At 49.7% G+C, this 18927-nt stretch overlaps 2 protein-coding genes across 3 annotated transcripts in view; one reads left to right on the plus strand and one right to left on the minus strand.

The window, feature by feature from the left end:
- The window catches only part of DELE1 (DAP3 binding cell death enhancer 1), a 48867-nt gene extending 34629 nt beyond the window's left edge, over window positions 1–14238 (plus strand). For both annotated transcript variants that reach the window (XM_067566965.1, XM_067566966.1), the window contains exons 10-12: window positions 2909–3001; window positions 9290–9446; window positions 9757–14238. In XM_067566965.1, the coding sequence (XP_067423066.1) occupies window positions 2909–3001; window positions 9290–9446; window positions 9757–10034 (528 nt within the window). In that variant the 3' untranslated portion in view covers window positions 10035–14238. The remainder of the gene's footprint in view (window positions 1–2908; window positions 3002–9289; window positions 9447–9756) is intronic.
- A 292-nt stretch (window positions 14239–14530) lies between these two features.
- Window positions 14531–18927, minus strand: part of PCDH12 (protocadherin 12) — a 36213-nt gene continuing 31816 nt past the window's right edge. Inside the window, exon 6 of the mRNA XM_067566382.1 lies at window positions 14531–15491. Coding sequence (XP_067422483.1) covers window positions 15130–15491 — 362 coding nt within the window. The 3' untranslated portion in view covers window positions 14531–15129. The remainder of the gene's footprint in view (window positions 15492–18927) is intronic.

An 18927-nucleotide genomic window follows, 5' to 3' on the forward strand; every position in this document is an offset into this window, starting at 1 on the left:
GTGCCATGGTTTCATGCACTGTTGTGTGCATGGCATATTATCCAGGGAGGAAAAGTCAGTGCACAGTGTTGCAGGGTCGGTTGAAGAGAGAGATTGAGCCGGGTGGAGTGATAAGGAGCGTTTATTTGGTTACAACTTCTAGTCCATTCGTTTCCTTTGCCTCGCGACCAACAAAGTTCACTACTTTACAACTTTTTATCTAAAATATGTAAATACACACACTTCTACAACACCCCATAAAATCCGTATTTGGTGATATAAATGGTTATAAAATGAATATTAATGGATTTGGGAGGCATATAATTATACCCGCCCCTGTTTGTTATTTACCACTTAAGCAGCATGGCATATGCATTTTACTATAAATTTAACAAACTAGTAACAAGGGAAGAACCAGAGGTCTGGGAAAGAAGAGATAACACTCTTCTTACTGCATTCTTTGTCCAGGTGGTGGGGGGAGGAAATAAAAGGGAGAACATAGCTTACTCATATTAGGCCCTTGTTACCATGGTACCTATCGGGTAGGTCTGCCCAGCTCCAGACACTGCTAGAAAGTTGCTCTGATATGCTCCCTCCGTCTCTAACTTCAAGGCCAGAAAGTTGCTGTGGTTTGCTTCCCCCAACCCCCCCAACTTCAAGGCTAGAAAAGTGCTGTGATCAGCACATTGTTATTGCTTGTGTAGTACATGGCCTTTTTAGCCCAAGTCAGGGGTCCCATGGAGGACAATTCGTATCCAAAGCCTGGACCCAACTCCCAGCCCCCCAGGAATGTGGCCCAGTGCTGACATCCTTTGTCCCCATGCTCACACACAGTACTTCAAATGCCCGTGAACTTAAAATCAGGATTGTAGCAGTGGTGTGAGAGGGGAGATTCTTGGAGCAAGTGGGGGTTCTGGTTCCTGCCGCCATCAGGGTCATCCTTTGGCTGATGGGGGGCTTTCTTAACTGGCTCATTCAGGTAGGGTGCAGAACAACATGCTCCTCATCTTTTGGGTCTTCCAAGGCATCCCCCGTGGTCCCTGCTGCCTCCTTGCCATGGCTCTGATCAGCATCCTGATGCACAATGAGCTCGAGAGATTGAGGAGGATACTGTGAGCCACTTCACGTTCCATACTGGGAGCCCATGACGGCACCCGCTTAAGCTCCTCATGGAAGGGGCCTGTAAACGAGCCCTCCTGAAGCGACTGTTCAAGTCTTTAGCCCTCTTGCACAGGAGCCTCAAGTGCTTGATGTATTTGCAGCTCTGGGCTGGAGTCCACGGAATGCCTATCTGCTCTCTTCATGACATTTGCTAGTGCAGGTGCATGTTCCTGCCACTCCAGGAGATGTTGTGGAAGCAGTGTACTCCAACCACATGTTGATTGATACCCAGGTGTGGTCATCGGGCCAAGCGGCTGTTCTTGGAGCAGAATCTATTTTCATCTGTATTGATCTGTAAAGAGGACAGCAAAAAGCTGCTCTGATGTGGTCAATGCAGTTCACTGCAACCAGTGAAAATGGGGAGACAGGGACATTTATAGATTGGGTAAGGGTCAGGAAGAAAAGAGTTCTGTGCATTGTGGGAATTGGGGAGGAGGATTTACCTCTGTCCACACTGCAAACTGGCATGGGTCTGAAGCCATGCCACAACCTGAGGTGTGTACTTATCCACACTCCCTTAGGGGTGCTAGCCTCTTTCTTTCCTTTCACTCACCTTCAGACATGTGATTCTGGGACAATGCAACCATGTGCAAGTACACATGTACAGTCGCTAGTGCAGGCATACCGACTGTTTGAACAGGATGAAGGGGTTCCATAAATCACTTAGATTGTTGTAGTGCATAGGGACAGTACAAGGGATCAGTGCATTTCCCCCCAGAATCCTTCCGAGGAGATTATACTGTGCACTTTGCTAAGAAGTAGCTCGGATCCCAGTACTACAAGGAGTTCGAGCACGTGCCACCGGGCTTCATGCTTTAAAATGCCCCATCTCTGAGACATGCAAGATTATTATCTGAAGTTCCAGCCAGTGTGCACCTGACTTAGCCTCTAGGACCTAAACAGACCTGCAATCTTAATTCTTAACTGAGACGCCTAATTCTCACCTCCTTGGAGCCTTGCTAATCCCCAAGAGGAAGGATTCCTGCAGGCCATGCTTGAAGGAAGAACAGTTACTTACCTAGTAATTGTGGTTCTCTGATGTGACTCAGTTGCATGGATCTATGCCTTCTGATTCTGTCCTTCCTCACTTGTTTGGAATTTTAGCAAGGCTGTGATTCTGTAGAGGCCCGGAGTGGCATTTGGCACTCTGCTCCCTCCTGTATCTTCATATGGTGAAGGGTGTGGCAGGATGCAGGAAGGACATATGCCAACCCCAGGGACACTGTTTCATGGGAAGTTCAGTGCTTGTGCGTCATGCCAACTGTTCAGACATGTTCAGACATGCACAGCTTCTGTAAAAGTGACAGTCTGTAGGGCTTTTGGTAACAGCTCATGGTCAGGACTCCTCCATGATCATGGCTCTGTTTGTCCAGGGCAATGCAGTATGGGAGCATAACCTAGGTGTTAAAGTGTTAGTGCAATGGTGTTATTGCAAAGTAAAGGATGATTAGGTCAAAGCAGCCTGACTTGGAGTCTTTTGCCCATTTGTGATACGCTTGTTGCTTCCCCATTTTTGCCATGACAGAGGCCTGGCCTAATCCCCTTGGGTCAGCCCCTTCCCCTCCCAGGGGCTGTGCAGCAGGCAGGATGTTCTCCTTTCCAGTCTATTCGTGAACTTCCTACCTGTGGCACAGGAGAGCACGGTTTGATACCACATAGGAAGTGAGTCCCTAGGCATCCAGATACCATGGTGATGGGCACGATCTAAGAACCTGGATAATAAAGATAGATAATCCCTAGTGATTTGTGTTGCATGGTTTTGCTGCAGGCACAGGCCTACCTTGGGGTGCTCTACATGAAGGGACTGCAACCTGCAAAGCAGAGGGCTCTGAAATACCTGTGGCTGGCAGCCAAGAATGGGGTAAGTGCTTTCTGTGCCTGGGGAAGGCTATAATAACTGCTCTGGTCATGGATTCGCTGGGTCTCCTCAATTGGGCTCAAAGGCCAGCAGCCAGGAGTGCTGAGTCTCCTGGAAGTGAGATTTCCTCTAAATTTTTGCTGTGTTGTTGTAGCCATGTTGGTCCCAGGATATAGAGAGACAAGGTGGGTGAAGTAATGTCTTTTATTGGATCAATGTCTGTTGATGGAAGGGACAAGCTTTTGGGCATCACGGAGCGATCACTTAAAATGAAGTGGGAAATTAAGGGCTAGTAGGCAGTAGGGTGTGTGACCAGTTGTTGCAGTGAGCCATAAAAACTGTGTCTCTGGGCAGGTCTCCACTACAAAATCAAGTCAACATAAGTTAAGTTGACATACAACCACCGCAATAATTAAAGCAGTAGGTCACGTCCACTCTTGCTCCTTCTGCTGGTGGTGCGCATCCTCACCAGCAGCACTTCCACTGACTGATGTGGAGCATTGTGGTGCACTTACAGCTGGAATCCTGCCACCCTGAAGCTGAGAGCCCAAATTGTGTGCACTCCCTGTCTCCCGCAGGGAGCTCAATCTAGAGCCTCCCCCCACCATGGGGCTGACACCCCTCCCCTGTGGTGGAGTCCCAGAGCCTGGGCTCCAGCCCAAGCCTAAACGTCTACACTGCAATTAACCAGCCCATAGCCCGAGCCCTGTGAGCCCAAGTCAGCTGATCCGGGCCAGCGGTGGGTGTGTAATTGTAGTGTAGACGTACCCAGTAAATATCCCCTTGTCCTTGTAGTAGGAGAGGGTAAATAGAGCCTAAGGGATCGTCACTGGGTCTTTTGTATGTCTCTGTTCTGCCCCCTCTTCCCCAGCTCTCAGCACTAAGCAGTCCTAATTTTTCTAACCCCTCGGTACCGGACCCATCTCTAGGCCCTCCCCCGCCTTCTTTCTAGGGCCTGGTCTACACTGGCGATGGAGGTCGACGTAACATCACTTACGTCGACCTCCAAAAGCCTGCATCTACACTGGTACAGCAGTTCCGTCGACTTAAACTGTGGCAAAAGTCGACGTAATAAAACCACCTCCGCAAGTGGTGTAGTGCCTAAATCGATTTTATTGGGTCAATTTTGCATCAGTGTATACAGAGCGTAATATAATTTGACATTACTGGCCTCTGGGAGGTATTCTACAGTTCCCCATTGTGACCGCTCTGGACATTCGCACTCTGCTGTTACATGGTCATGCTACCCAGAAATGGCCCCTCCCCTCATGCCCCGGGAATATTTGAATTTTCATTTCCTGTGCCGCCAGCGTGGAGAGAGCTTTGTCACTGAACTCATCATGGCCACTGCAAGGCCCAAATGCATGCCAGCATGGAGTCGACCAGAGGTCTTAGATCTTATCGGTCTGTGGAGCCGAGGAGTCTGTTACGGCTCAGCTCAGAGCCAGGAAAAAGAATTTAGACATTTACGGGAAAATATCCCAGGGCATGCTGGAGAAGAGACACAACAAGGACGTGCAGCAGTGCTGCGTGAAGATCAAGGAGCTGTGTCAGTTATAGCAGAAATCCAGGGAAGCTAACAGCCGTTCAGGCTCCTCACCAAAAACACGCCGCTGCATGCAATTCTCGGCAGCGACCCCACCACGGTGCCGCCCCGCAGCATCGATACCTCTGCTAAATCACAGTCCATGGACAATGATGAGGACTCCGTGGACGAGGAGGCTGAGGAGAGCAGGGTGCAGGAGAGTGGGGTGTCCGTTCTCCCAGACAGTCAGGACCTACCCCTGACCCCAGAGCAGTCCAGCAGCACACAGGACAGCACTAATGATCCCGTGGAAGGCACATCTGGTGAGTTTTTTTCTTCTTAGCAGTTCTGTCCTTTTTAAAGGGGGAGAGGGGCCAGGAAGGGATTTCAGGCGTTTAGCAGACTTTACTGGGGGAGTTACCCCCGGAACAGATTATTTATGTGCAGAGATATGCTCCAAGAATCATTAGTTGATATCTCAAGGAAATTTTCATGTAGGTAATCTGTTATCCTTTGCACAAGGTTTCAGGGGAGGGCAGCCTTGTTTCTTCCTCCCCAGTAGGATACTTTGCCACACCACGCTGCAATCAAGGGAGCCGGCATCATGGCGGAACACAGCATAGCGGCATAAGGGCCAGGCCGGTACCCTTTCCTCATGCATTACCCTCAGGAGACTGATATCGCTCTTGGTCACCTAGGGAAGATGGCACATGTTTAAAATACCCGAGCTGTACAGCAGATACCCTGTAACTCTGTATTCCCCATTGTACTGTCCTACCAAGTCACTTTAATTATTTTGATTTGGTTTTCAGAAAAGACTAATAACCCTTCCCCCCGCCCCCCCTCAGATCCTCTGTGGCCGCCTTGTGACAAAACGGTCATCCAAATTAAACCATGTTGTCCTGGCACCCCTCTAATACAGGGCATTTGAAATGAGCTTTTTAAAGATCATTCATCCTCTCTATAGCACTGTGAAGTGCCCCTGGCTTACCATCTCTGTAATGGCACAGCAAGCCGACACTTCTGGGATGTTAGGAATGGAATGAGGATCTGGGTTTGCCTTGTGCACTGCAAGGGGAGTATTTTATACATTGTTGCATTTGTTTCATTTTCCTGCGTCTGCTAACAATGGCAACCTTGTGCATCTCTTTTTGTTCTGTAGACACCTCAGCCTTGGCCCAACCCTCTAGAAATGCTGCGGAAAGACTATCGCAGATTAGAAAGAGGAAAAAAAAATCAAGAGACGACATGTTTGGCGAGCTCATGAACACCTCCATGGCCTTAGAGACAGAGCTCGGAGCGTGGCAACTGACCTTGTCCCAGAATACGGACAGGGAGAGTTGCAGAGCAATGCAGGAGCATGATCGCAGTACCACGCAGGAGATGCTGTGAATCATGCGCAACCAGGCAGACATGCTCCAGCAGCTTGTGGAGCTTCAGGAGGAGCGGAGGCCAGACAGAGTCCTGCTGCAGCCCCTCCATAATGCTCCTCCGCCTATGGCTTTGTGCCCTGCCTCTCCCCCACTCCCAAGAGGTCTTGGAGAAGAATGGCCAGGCTGCAATACGTGATGCACTCCACCCCGGTGCAGGCGAACAGAAAGTAGTGGTGGCCCCACTGACAGCTGGCCTGCAAGAAACGGCGCTACCCCTTGAGACTGTGAATGAACACCTTCCCCCCCACAACTTGAATGTTCATAAACAAAAGTTTGCATCATTTCAACACATTTCTTTATTAAATCATATCTTGTTTGGGAGGGATTTGGAGGGTACTGATATCGATGGTGGGGGGGATGTTGAGCAAAGGCAAACAACAGACAGGAACAGAAATCAGTCCTGCATCTCATTGCAGAACCTGGTTTTCAATGCTTCTAGAATGCAAAGCGCTCCGCGGTTAGCTCTCAGCATATTGCTGGCATCGGACTGCTCATAATTGGCAGCCAGTCTTTCTGCCTCCACAGCCCAACCCCAGGGGAACCTCTCCCCCTTCGCTTCACACACATTATGAAGAACACAGCACGCAGATATCACTGACGGGAGGTTCTTTTCACTCATGTCCTGCCTAGTGAGCAGACTCCTCCATCTGGCCTTTAAACGCCCAAATGCACATTCAACAACCATTCTGCAAGTGCTTAACCTGTTATTAAAACACTCCTTGTCGCTGTCAAGGTGCCCGGTGTACAGCTTCATTAGCCAAGGAAGCAAGGGGTAAGCAGGATCCCCCAGGATCACTATTGGCATTTCCACATCCCTGATGTGAATTTTTTTGTCAGGGAAGAAAGTGCCTGCCTGCATGTTGGAGAACAGCCCCGAACTCCGAAATACACGCGCGTCATGCACCTTCCCAAACCACCCCACATAGATGTCAGTGAAACGACCTGTGTGATCCACAAGGCCCTGCAGGACCATGGAAAAGTACCCCTTGCGGTTTATGTACTCGGTTGCTAGGGGTGCAGGCGCTAAGATAGGGATGTGCGTCCCATCAGTGGCCCCTCTCACAGTTTGGGAACCCCATTGCAGCAAACCCATCCACTATGTCCTGCACATTTCCCAAAGTCACTAGTCTTTATAGCAGAAGTCTATTGATGGCCCTGCACACTTGAATCACGGCAGCATCCATTGTAGATTTACTGACTCTGAATTGATTCCCAACCGAGCGGTAACAGTCGGGGGTTGCCAGCTTCCACAGAGTGATGGCGACTCTCTTCTCCACCATCAGAGCTTGTCTCAAGCCAATATTTACACGCTTCAGGGACAGGGCCAGCTCTGAGCACAGTTCAAGGAAAGCCTTTCACATACGAAAGTTTTGCAGCCACTGGTCATCATCCCACAGCTGCATAATGATGTGGTCCCACCAGTCTGTGCTTGTTTCCCGGACCAGAACTGGCGCTTCATGGACTGCAGATGAAACGTTACAGCCTGCAGCAATCAGGAATTGTTCCGTTCGATGGCTTGTAGCAGGGCAGCCTCGGTGGCACTGCAGTTGCCTATGCTTCGGCTTCTTGCTCTACTTCGAAAATACTCAATGATAAGCCGCGATGAAACACGTCCCAACAGCCACCATGGCTAGTTGCACTGTGGGATAGCAACCCACAGTGCACTGCTTTGAATGTCGACATAAGCGTGGCGAGTGTGGACGCACGAGCCTGGTGCAAAGAGCATGGTGTATACATGCTCCAGCAACTTCTAAAAATCGGCGCATGAAAGTCGACTTTACATAAGTAGACTTCACTCTGCAGTGTAGACATACCCTGGATCTCTGGGATGACCTTACCCAGAGATGCACATGGTATCCAAAAAACTGCTGATTTAGATGTGGTTTTAGCTGTTTACAGTGATGCCCAGGTCTTTTCCCCAAGAGGTTACAGCTTATTTAGAGCCAATCAATGAGTCTGGGGCCTGGGTAGTGCAGATTGCCCCATGTGTTACTTATTTGCTTAGCTTCATTTGCTCTCCTGAAGTTCCTGGCAATCCTCTTTTGGGCTTGACAGAGTGATAGTGTGGTTGTCCGTTGTGTGGCAGGCAGCCAAAGTATCGAGGTCAGGTTGCCACTGCGGAGCTGTGGCTGCTGAATCAGAGCTGTGTGCTGCTCGTAAGCTGCCACTCACAACATTTTTACAGGATTCCGTAAATCTGCACAATTCAGTGTGTCCTCTGTGCAGGAGGGCAAGCATCCAGTGTGTGACCGTGCATTGAGGATTGCTCTGCTGAGGGACAAGGGGGCATTCATAGGACTGCATGCATCTGGGCACTTCCTTGTGCAGTCTGAATGTTCACTTGAGCCAAGAGGTTGATTCGGCGTAGGCCTAGACGTTGAGGGAGAGCAAGTAAATTGTTTAGCAAGGGAGAAAGGAACAGAATGTATGTCGTCTGGATAGAAAGTTTTTCTCAGGAGATGGTCAGAGGAGTAGGTGAAAGACTGTGAGTAATAGCCTAGGAGAGTTAGGGTGGATGATAGATGAGCAAAAAGAAGCCTCAAGACTTGGGATCCCTTGTTTCTTACAGTTTGTCAATTCCCTTTTCATGTAGTCTGATTGTGTGGTAGCTCTTATGTTGCTTTTCTTACAATTTGGTCGAAGGTCTGTACTCTTCCAGATTATAGATTGCCCTGTCAATCTGTGTACTCCTTAGTTCCATGTTATAAAACCCCCCAATTTATTATAGCTAGGTTGGCTTTTTCTGTTACTCACTTATGATTGCTATCTTTTAATCAACATAATCAACTGCTCAACAAGAGAATGACAGATATTATCCAACAAGACAATCTGGCTGTGAGTCATGATTCTTAATTTGCTTTTTGGTTTTCTATTTTGAAGACAGCCCATGTTTTTAACCATATTTGAATGAGTTAACAAATCCTCGTTTACGTAAGGCATACACTCAGTTAAGATCTGTCATAATGGAAACTGCTGTCCTTAAAGGTAGATATGGAAAAGTCCCTTTACATCTGTGGTTTTGCCCATGCATATGTTGAGTCTTGGAAGATTTACCTCATTATCTTTTGGATGTGGAATTTTCCAGCTTTTGAGAGCACATTCAATTTCACCTCCTTTATTATAAAGAATTTTTATCACCATCTGCGAAAATAATGTTTTTAGTATTTTCTCAGTCCCTGATAGTAATTAAATTGGTGGCAATTTTTGCCCTTTTAGCACTGTGCTGAGGAAAAGAGGGTTTTTAAGTTCTGATTGACATTTTTTTGTATTATGTGGATGTTGGGGTTGTTTTCCTCCCCGCTGGTCTGACTGCGGTGTGTGTATTACATCTAGGATTCCCAAAGCAGGTACCATGTTGGTGTTTGCTATGAGAGGGGCCTTGGAGTACAGCAGAACTTGGCAGAAGCAATGAAGCATTACCAGCATTCAGCTGCTGCAGGAAACAGACACGCTAAGGAGAGAGTGCACATTGTTGAGCAGGAGATGGCAGGTAAAGTAGCAGCAGAGGTTCAGAGCAGAATGGTCATGCAGAGGAACATGAGAGGGAACTGCCATGGGGGGAGGCACATGCTACTAGAGGTGCAGGGGGCGCTGCTGTACAGGGGACACTGCCAGTGACCCGGGCAGCACTGCCGTGACGGGGGACACCGCTGCTTTCAGTGTTGCTGCGGTAAGGGTCTCTCCCCTTGTTCTCCACTCTGTCTTTTGCTCACTGGTTGGTTCTTGGGGATGCTGCATGGCAGGATTGCTCACCTGCAAGCCGGGGGTTTCATTCACGTCTTCTCTTTGTGTGCTTGCAGCCGCAGGGAGCAGCCATCCAGCACTGTCCAGAATGAGAGCGTTCTCCTCTACCCCCTGCCTCTGGGTCCTGGGACAACAGGCATGGCAACTCCCAGCCTCTGCGATGCGATGTCCTGCTTCACCTCTGCCCCACTCCTGGAGCACAGGCAGTCTGGGGGTGACCAACGTCAGCTTCCTGAAATGCAGTCCTGTCCTGGAGCACACAGCCAGTCCATCGGATTCCCCTGACCCGGAGGCATGGCCAGTGATCTGTTCCCGGGGGATAGCAGTTGGCTAGTACATACTGACGGAAACAATCTCTTCCTGTGGAAGTGATGCCAAAGAGGAACAGTGCTGCCCTCCCATAACTTCGCCAGCCCTCGGGGAGCAGCAGCAATGTAGAGGGGACGGGTGGGCAGTGGTGTATGGAGAGAATGGGACAGGGCAAGTCCTCTACAACTGCTTCCAAAGTGCTCTCCCTGGGCCCTACTGCTACTACACTCACTACTGGGCTTAGCCTCACGCTGCTCCACTCATCCTCAGGCCCCAGCTCCCTGCTCTCACTTGGCTCAGGCTTAGCCCACCTGCATTCACACAGTCCAGCCCAACCGCTCTCAGCCAGCTCAGCCCCCTGGCTTTCTGAACTAGGGCCAGAGCACCTCACTGTCTCTGCTGGCAGCACTCCCTCAGAACACCAACGCTCCGCTCCACGTTGGAGCTGCACTTGGCTCTGGTCCATCTTTACCTTGCACCCTGTGGCAGGGTCTGGCACAATAGTATGTCTTGCCACCAGGGCTGTGGCTCGCACAGTGTCTCTGCCACTAGCTCGCACTGGGCTTCTCTGCACACACAATTTGTAGCCATTCTAATTAAATCAGTTTAAAAGCCGATCAAGTCAAATGGACACTGACCTCTGCCTTTGCATGTGCCCACACAAGCTCAATGGATACAAGCCAGGTTTAAGCTCCGTTGAGAGAGTCCACACACAAATAGCAGTGGTTTAACTCAGTACCAAATTCTCTCTGTAGTCAAACTGGTGCATCTCTGGGTGTAGGCCTGGCCTTATGACAGCTGCCTTCCCCTGGCACCTGCTCTCAGTTCCAGCCTCCATTCTGCAAGTGCAGGGTACAGCCGACAGCTCTCCCTTTGTTACCAGAGCCTGTGGCCTTGCATTCAAGGCTGCTCAGTTTATGTGCACTTCCTTTGTGAGACAGGATGCAACTGGCAGGAAATCCCTCCGACGGATTTCCCTACTCTCATAATAATCAGGGCTGCTCCTAAGCATTGTCTTCCTGCTGCCGAGCGGGGAGGGGGGAGCTGCACCCACCCCCTTCCTTTGTTATAGGCCTCACTGGGTGGGCAGGGGTTGCAGTATAGCGAGGTCTTTGTCATCTAGAAATAAGTCTAGTAGCTACATGAAAGTAGTGTGGGGTGAGGAAGCTGGGAGGTTGTTCCCTGTGTTTGTGGGATGCCTGCACTCTGAGATGAGAGCAAGACCTCCAATGCTGAACTCTCCCCCAACCACAAACCTCCCCTGTAGCTTGCAGAGGAGTTTTGGCCTGTGGCTGGGCCAGAATTTGCCTACAGTCATTTGGTTGCTGAGGAAAAACAATTTTGTTTTCAGTAGTCAGCAAGTAATAAATAATTAGTGTGTAATTACCAATAAGGTAGCGCAAGCAGCAGAGAATGAGCCCCATCCTTCAGGTCACTGTTTTTCCTTTCCAAGGACCTGGGGACTTTATTTTGGAGATACCAGTGTCAGAAGGGTTTGTTTATACATACATAAACATACAGAACGGGAAATGCTAGAGACTTTTTGGTTACATTGCTCTGTCGTGTGCAGACACTGTGGAGTGCACTGTCAAGGGCATGGAAAGTTGGGAGCAAGTTCCACTCCCCAAATGACTTTTCATTTTTGCTCCTTTAAATGGACTATTCCCCTTCTCCCCCTCATATCTACCACATTGTGGGTTGCTGCGCACACACGCACGCGCACACACATACACAAAGCAAAGTACTGTAACTCTGCTGAGTACACGGGAGAGGTAGTGGGAGGGAAGGGCAGGTGTGGGCATCCACTAGACAGGTTGGTCCTGTGCTGTGTGCTGATTCTGCCAGCTCTGGGGAAATGCAGTTACATAAAGGAAAGCCAGAAATGCAGTAATTTTGGAGATTCCCACCTCAAAATTTATAACGAGAGACACTAAAGTGGAGCTATTTAGTACATCTAAGCAGACAGTTCTGCTCAGTATTAGCTAGGCCCCTGGTAACTGCCATCAAGCAGCCTCAAGTTTACAACAATCGCTGTATTAACCTTTCTGGGTGGGACATTGAGCAGGTGGCAACTCAAATATTTCGGCGGTGTCAGGCAGTGCTGGGGGATGCTCAAAACGTGGACACTCATATAGCAGCAGCTATTGCCATGTTCTGGGCCCTTCAAGCCACCTGTGTGGTGATGTTGGGACATAAAAGACTCGCCACAAAACGGTAGATATATAGAACCATGGTTATACCAGTTTTATTCTATAGGAGTGAAACATCAGCACTGAGAGAGGCTGAAGAGCATGAACTGACGTTTTTGATTCTTGTCATTGTCAATTGCTGCTTGTTTAAGTGGAAGGACAGGATCAGAAATGGGCACAGGTTTGGTATGGACATATTAGGATGGAAGATCGATGAATTCTGAAGCACATGTACCAAGGAATGCCATGACCTGGCTGGCGAGCACATGGGTGCGAGAAGCTTTGGTGGCATGATAAGTAATGGCCACACTGAATAGCCAGCCAGCCCAGAGATCAGTTTTGATGGCATTTAGTGTGCCAGGAGGCCATGTCCTTTTGGGAAATGCTGTGATGCTGACAGCATTGTGCTAGAAAGGCAGTGTTTGCACTGCACCTATTCCCATGTGTGCTCAGCACATAATGGTGAACCCTCAGTCCAGCGCAGTTGCGCTCATGTTGAAAGCTGCCCACTGTTCTGCTCCATTGCCACTGGCACCTTCTCCATTGCAGAATGGTTGCTGCTGTCGGCTTAACAAGCTCCCGGTTGGATCTGCTGTACGATTGCACGCAGAGGCACTGAGCTACCCTGTATGGTGCATGGCTGCACGGCCATTTTGCCAGTGCAGGCTCTTTTCATCCCACCCTATCTAACACCCTGCAGGGGAGCTGGTGTTGCTGCTCCCTACGGGAGCAGTGCTGGGTGGAGCTCTGTGTGTGTGTACACTGCAGCTGTTGCTGTTGGCCCATGCAGAGTTGCCTGCTCCCACTATGCTCATCTCCAGCTCTGCCATTACACTAAAGGGAGTAAACCCTGTTCTGAGCCCTGCCAGGGCCCTGACAGCTCCTCTGTGGGCCTGAGAATTACACCCCCCCAGCCGTTCCCTTCCCTTCAGGGTAGGATGGGTTACAGAAGTCTCTCTACATACACTCAGGCCTGTTCCAGTAAAGCTCACCACCACCCCCACTCAGGACTCATCCACTCTCCCCACGCCTCTATGGCATATGGCTTACCCCACACCATAAATACATGCCCCCCAAGATTTAGCAGCCGCCCCCATGTTCTAGCTCAAACACGCACATGCACACCTAAAAAGGTCACCATCTGTGACAGCTGCCCAACACCCTGTGGTTCACACGCGTCCCATGGCTCACCCACTTCTGCTTACTCCCCTATGGGTCAATTGCCCCACCGCACATGCGCTTCTGGCTCACCCCGCATTGCTTCATCCCCTCCACATACACCCATTAGCTCCAAGTTGAAGATGGTCAGTGGAGTGAGGTTTGTGAGTATTTTCACAGTTGGGTTTCCATTGTGCTTCCCAGGCTGGTCTGCTCTGCTCCCACCTCACTGCTTGGCTGATCTCCAGGCCAGGCTTCTGCTAGCTGGGCTTCTGATTCTCCCCATCCCCCAGCTGCAGGCTAGACCTTGATCCCCTGCAGCCTGGCTCCTGCTGCTGTGGGAAAGCTGGGGAAGAACGGGCAGTTGCAGGTAGGTCCCAGCCAGGCAGGGGTACAGAAACCACAGTGGGAGTCATCTGGAGCAGCACCGTGAGGGATTGTGGGATAGAAGTGCTAACTTCTGAGGCATCTTGGCAAAATGCATTAATTCATAGCTGTGGAATCACAGCCCAGGAGCACAGGGCAGGTCTCCCCTCTACACGCTGCAGTTTCAGCCTCTGAAGACTCACGCAGGCATTACTGAATCAGTTACACTCGGTCACATTTATGAGATCGTCGTCACAACCATAAAGGCTAAAAACATCTTTATTTTAAATAAAAAGCAAAGATCCTGGAGCCCGATTCTGCAACAATCTGTGAACTCTGTGGCTGGGACACATGGGGTTGCTGAATTGAGGACTGAAAAGGAAATTTGTGTGACTATGAGTTCTGTTCCTTGGTTCTCTAGCACAATCCACTCTCCACTACCCAGGGCCTCACTGACTTGTGATCCTTGCAAGAATGTCATTCGTGGCTCCACCCATGGTCTGTCAGACACCCAGCTAGGCCAATAACTGCAGCGCCTACTGCACTTCCCACAGGGTTTGTGGCACAATTTCCATGTGCGCCGGTCCCACAGGTGAAGGCTCAGGCCCATTTGGGATGTGAGGCAGATTACAGTATACTGAATGTTCTCCTGAGTTACCTTCCCATGGCAGCAAAGGAGGAACCTGAAAGAGGAATGTTGGGCCTGGGGCAAATGGATGGGAAGAGGGGCAAGCCGTGCGCAAATGGCAGGGCCAGACCATGGACAGGGAGGAGGGCCCACATCCTGGGTGGAGAGAGGGCCGGGGGGCATGGCCAGAAAGGAGTAGACGGGTGTGGTGGATGGCAAGGTGAGACCTGTAGCTGGGCCATAGATGAAGAGGGAGAGATGAGCTGTGAGTGGGGGAGGTGGGACCAGATGCCAGACTGGGAAGTGGCCCAGACACTGGGCTGTGAGATAGGGCAATGAGCTGTGGGCAGTGAAGCAAGGCTGGGCCATGGATGGAGGTACCAAGCTGTGGATGGGAATGTGTGGACAGAGAGACTGGGTTGTGGGCAGGGATGGGTGGCTGGGAGCTGGGTTTTGGGCTTAGAGGGGGGCTGCTGCCAGGCTCTGGATGAGGAGGAGAGGCCAAGCAGTAGGGTATTCATGTGGGCGGAAAGGTGGGGCTGGTGCTGAGCCCCGGGCAGGGCAGCAGAGCCTGCTACAAGGGATGGAGCCAAAAGATGGAAAAGGATTTGAGGAAAGGGGCCAGGGCAACAGGAGATTAGATGTACCTGAGAGAATCTCTATTAAGATGTGGTTCACACTGGAACTATTGAACACCACCACCATCAGAAGCTCTTTCCATGTACAAAGAGCAGTGGTTTTGCTCACATCCACTGCAGCTGTCAGCCATCCCACATGACCTACACAGCAGGAGCATCGCCGTCCAGGCCAAAGGCCTTGCTGCGTGCAGAGAGCTGCTGCAGGAGCCCCGAAGCCATTGTTGTATGGGCCTGTGCTTTCTTGGATAAAATCATTTCAAACAGGGTACTCATCTCCGAGAGGAAATTGCTGGCCAGTCTCGTCCTGGCTGCATTTGGGTCAGACCCAGTAACTTTACCGAATGTCTCAAAGGTCCTCGGTTTGTCCTGTCCTGCATCTTCCTGGTCCTGAGGGGAGTGCAGAGAACCAGGGGAGAAAACATTGTCCTTGTAGCTGCTGGTGAGGGACAGGGAGAGCCGAGCCATCCACGCAGGGTCTGCTGTCAGCCTCTCAAGGGCAAGCCCTGCAGGGAGCAACACACCAGAAAGAAACATGGATGGTGAGAGCTGGAGCAGAGCAGTCCATGGGAGAAGAAAGGCGAGACTGAGGAAAGTGTCCTGGCCCAGCTGGGAGAGGGGGTGGTGGGAAAGCTAGTGGCTACATTCCTAATTCATGAGTCAACACCACCCCCCTGTCCTCCCCTTCCCCCCATGAAAGTGGCTTAAAAGTCATGAGATTTTAAAATAAAATAAATGTTGGGTCTCTTTGCCTTAGTAGTTTGGTGTCTTTAGTGGTCACACGTCAGGCTTTATTTCACAACCACAAGGGCTTAGGAGCATTTGTTCAGTAAGCGGTGAGATACTGGTGTAATCATTTGGCTCCAGCATCTGGCAGCTTTAAGGAAAACACCAGATTGAAGGAGAGTCACTAAAATGGCAAGATGTCAATGTAATAATTCTGGGGCCCGCCCCCCCCCAGCCCTTGTTAGTCAGCAGCCCCCTCGAAATGGTCTTTCTAAAAGGGCAGCTCCAAGGTTCATCCCCTAAGCCCAGCTGCCTCTCAAAAAGAAACAGACAAAGCTCGGAGTTTGCTGTGTTTTCATGCAAGTCACTGTGATGTGCCCCCGACAATGGCAGGGCCACACAGGATAGTTGTCTACGCTTGCTGCCAGCTAAGTTGCTGCTCCTTTATGTCAGGTGCAGCACGGAGGTCTGGGGTTCAAACCCTGCTGAGGGCAGAGGACAGGCTTGTTAGATGGTTTGAGTGTTTTAAGGTGGTGGGTTTATTTAAACAAAAACCCAGCAAATGACTTATGAAACCCTCTTAAGAGAATTATATTAAGGTTGCAAAATCAAGCATTTGAAAGTTAGGAAGCACCAGAATTTTGTCTGTCCTGTTGCACTTGTATGGAAAGAGGGTAAATAGGAGCACCCAAGTCCCAATGTACTGCTTCAGGTAATTCATTACGCTACGTGTCGTATCCCCTCTTGGCTGCTCGCTAAACTAAGCATTTCTGACCTTTATGCTCTCCCCCATGAGGGGCTCTCCAAACCCATAATCATTCTTATTGCCTTCCCCCTACCCTGTCCACTTCTGCAAGACCCTTTCTGCAGTTGGGTTCCTAGTGCAGTACACAGGATCCTAAGGCAGGGATCCCATGGATTTAGATAATGGTAGTAGAATAGTGTCCATCTTTTGATGCTCCAGTGCCAAAAGAGGGCAGATAGGCTAGTGCCAAACTGGGCCAGAGCTAGGGTCGAGTGGGTACTGTCAGTCTGATGCTCCTCTCAGTTACCCTGGTTTCATTCCAGTGTCACTCCGGACTCCATTGGGGTTACTCCTGCTTTACACCACTAAAGTGAGTGAGAGAGGAATCAGTCCCAATGATTCCAGGGGAGTTATTCCTGAGGAGGGAATCAGCCCCACTGACTAGGCATTTCCATACTTTCAAATTAATTTCACCTTTATCTCTGAATTCCCCCATGTTTAATGGCTGCTTGTGATCTCGTCTGCCCACCAGTGTTGGTTAGATGTTGGTCTTTGCTTGCTTGTGTGCTGGTTTGTTTTCTGTTTGTTTCAGTTTGCAGAGGCTGGGAAGGGGCTGTGTGCTGTGAGAAAGGCAGAGCCCTGATGAGGCGGCGCAGGGTTTCCCTGATTAAGGGGCCTATTGTCATGCTGGGTAGATGGGGGGAGAGCATTTGTCATATTGGGTAACATCAGTGTGTCGAAATCATAATAATTCATGTGAGATATGCCATGTCAGGTGCTGTTAGAAAGGTTATAATATGCTAAGTCAGATGGTAATACTTATGTTCATGTGTGATATGTGAAATGGAAGTTATAGATGTATTTGAGATATCTGTATTTCAAATTGTGCTGCCTGGGCAACACCCGAGACAGAGAGGCGGCAGGACAATAGCCCGCTTAAAAGCTCATCAAAACCTTCACGGATACAAGGGGCCCAGGAAGAAACTAAAGGCATACCTGAGGAGTTACCAGGATTGACCCATGTGACTCTGGACTCCATTTTAGCTCCTGTAAGTTTCCACAGGGCGCATGTCCAGAGACAGAGGGTATATAAGATCAAACCACAGAAACCATTTTGTCTTTGTTCCTGTCCAGCTGCAGACACACACCTACCTCTGGATCTATTCACTTTGCAACTGAACCGAAGGACTTAGACCCATCCAGGTACTGGATCTCTACCAGAGGAACTGTACAAGCTTGCAACTCCACAATTCTCCTAGAAGCCTGCTGTATATGGACTTTCAATCATTTGTATGTATCTGATTTGCTTTGACATTTAACATTTCTCTTATGGTTTCTTTCTTTCTTTTTACAATAAACCTTTAGTTTTAGTTACTAAAGGATTGGCTGGCAGCGTGGTATTTTAGGTAAGATCCAAACTTATATTGATCTGGTACTGTGGCTGACCCCTTGGGATCAGAGGGAACCTATTTAGTAAAGAGCATAGAGTTTAGATAACTGGTCTCTTTACGGGACCCAGTGCTGATTGGGGAGCCAGATGCTGAAATGCAGTAAAGGGGACTGTGTGTATTTGTGTACTGGCTTCTGTGGGGATTCAGAAGTGCAGTTTGTGGCTGGTTGGGAAATCTGGCTTCAGTGCTACCCACCAGTACTGGGAGAATCTGCTCTCCGTTTGCAGCCTGCCCTGCCCTTGGCATTATCAGTTGGCTACCCTGGGCATGGGATGCATCACACCTATAAAGGCAGCCAAGCAGCCAGCTAGCAGCATAGGAGCCATGGGACAGGAGCCAGCAAACAGCTGAAAACAGGATAGTATGAGTGGGAGCTGTAAGGGGAGGGAATGTCCCCTAGCAAGGGACGTGAAAGGGAAGAAGAAGGGTTTCTATAGGTATGTTACCAACAAGAAGAAGATTAGGGAAAGTGTGGGCCCCTTACAGAATGGTGGAGGCAACCTAGTGACAGAGGATGTGGAGAAATCTGAGGTACTCAATGCCTTTTTTGCCTCTGTCTCCACAGACAAGGTCAGCTCCCGAACTACTGCACTGGGCAGCACAGAATGGGGAGGAGGTGAACATCCCTCAGTGCTGAAGGAACAGGTTCAGGACTATTTAGAAAGATTGAACGTACACAAGTCCATGGGGCCAGATGCAATGCATCCGAGGGTGCTGAGGGAGTTGGCTGATGTGATTTCAGAACCATTGGCTATTATCTTTGAAAGCACATGGCAATTGGGGGAGGTCCCTGATGACTGGAAAAAGGAAAATATAGTGCCCATCTTCAAGAAAGGGAACAAAGAAGATCCAGGGAACTACAGACCAGTCAGCTTCACCTCAATCCCTGGAAAAATCATGGAGCAGGTCCTCAAGGAATCCATTTTAAGATACTATAAAGTGATCAGGAACAGTCAACATGGATTCACCAAGGGCAAGTCATGCCTGACCAACCTGATTGCCTTCTATGAAGAGATGACT

This window comes from Emydura macquarii, unplaced genomic scaffold, assembly GCF_026122565.2.
Source record: "Emydura macquarii macquarii isolate MOO-44397 ecotype Brisbane River unplaced genomic scaffold, CSIRO-AGI_Emac_v2 contig_2768, whole genome shotgun sequence".
Taxonomy (NCBI): domain Eukaryota; kingdom Metazoa; phylum Chordata; order Testudines; family Chelidae; genus Emydura; species Emydura macquarii.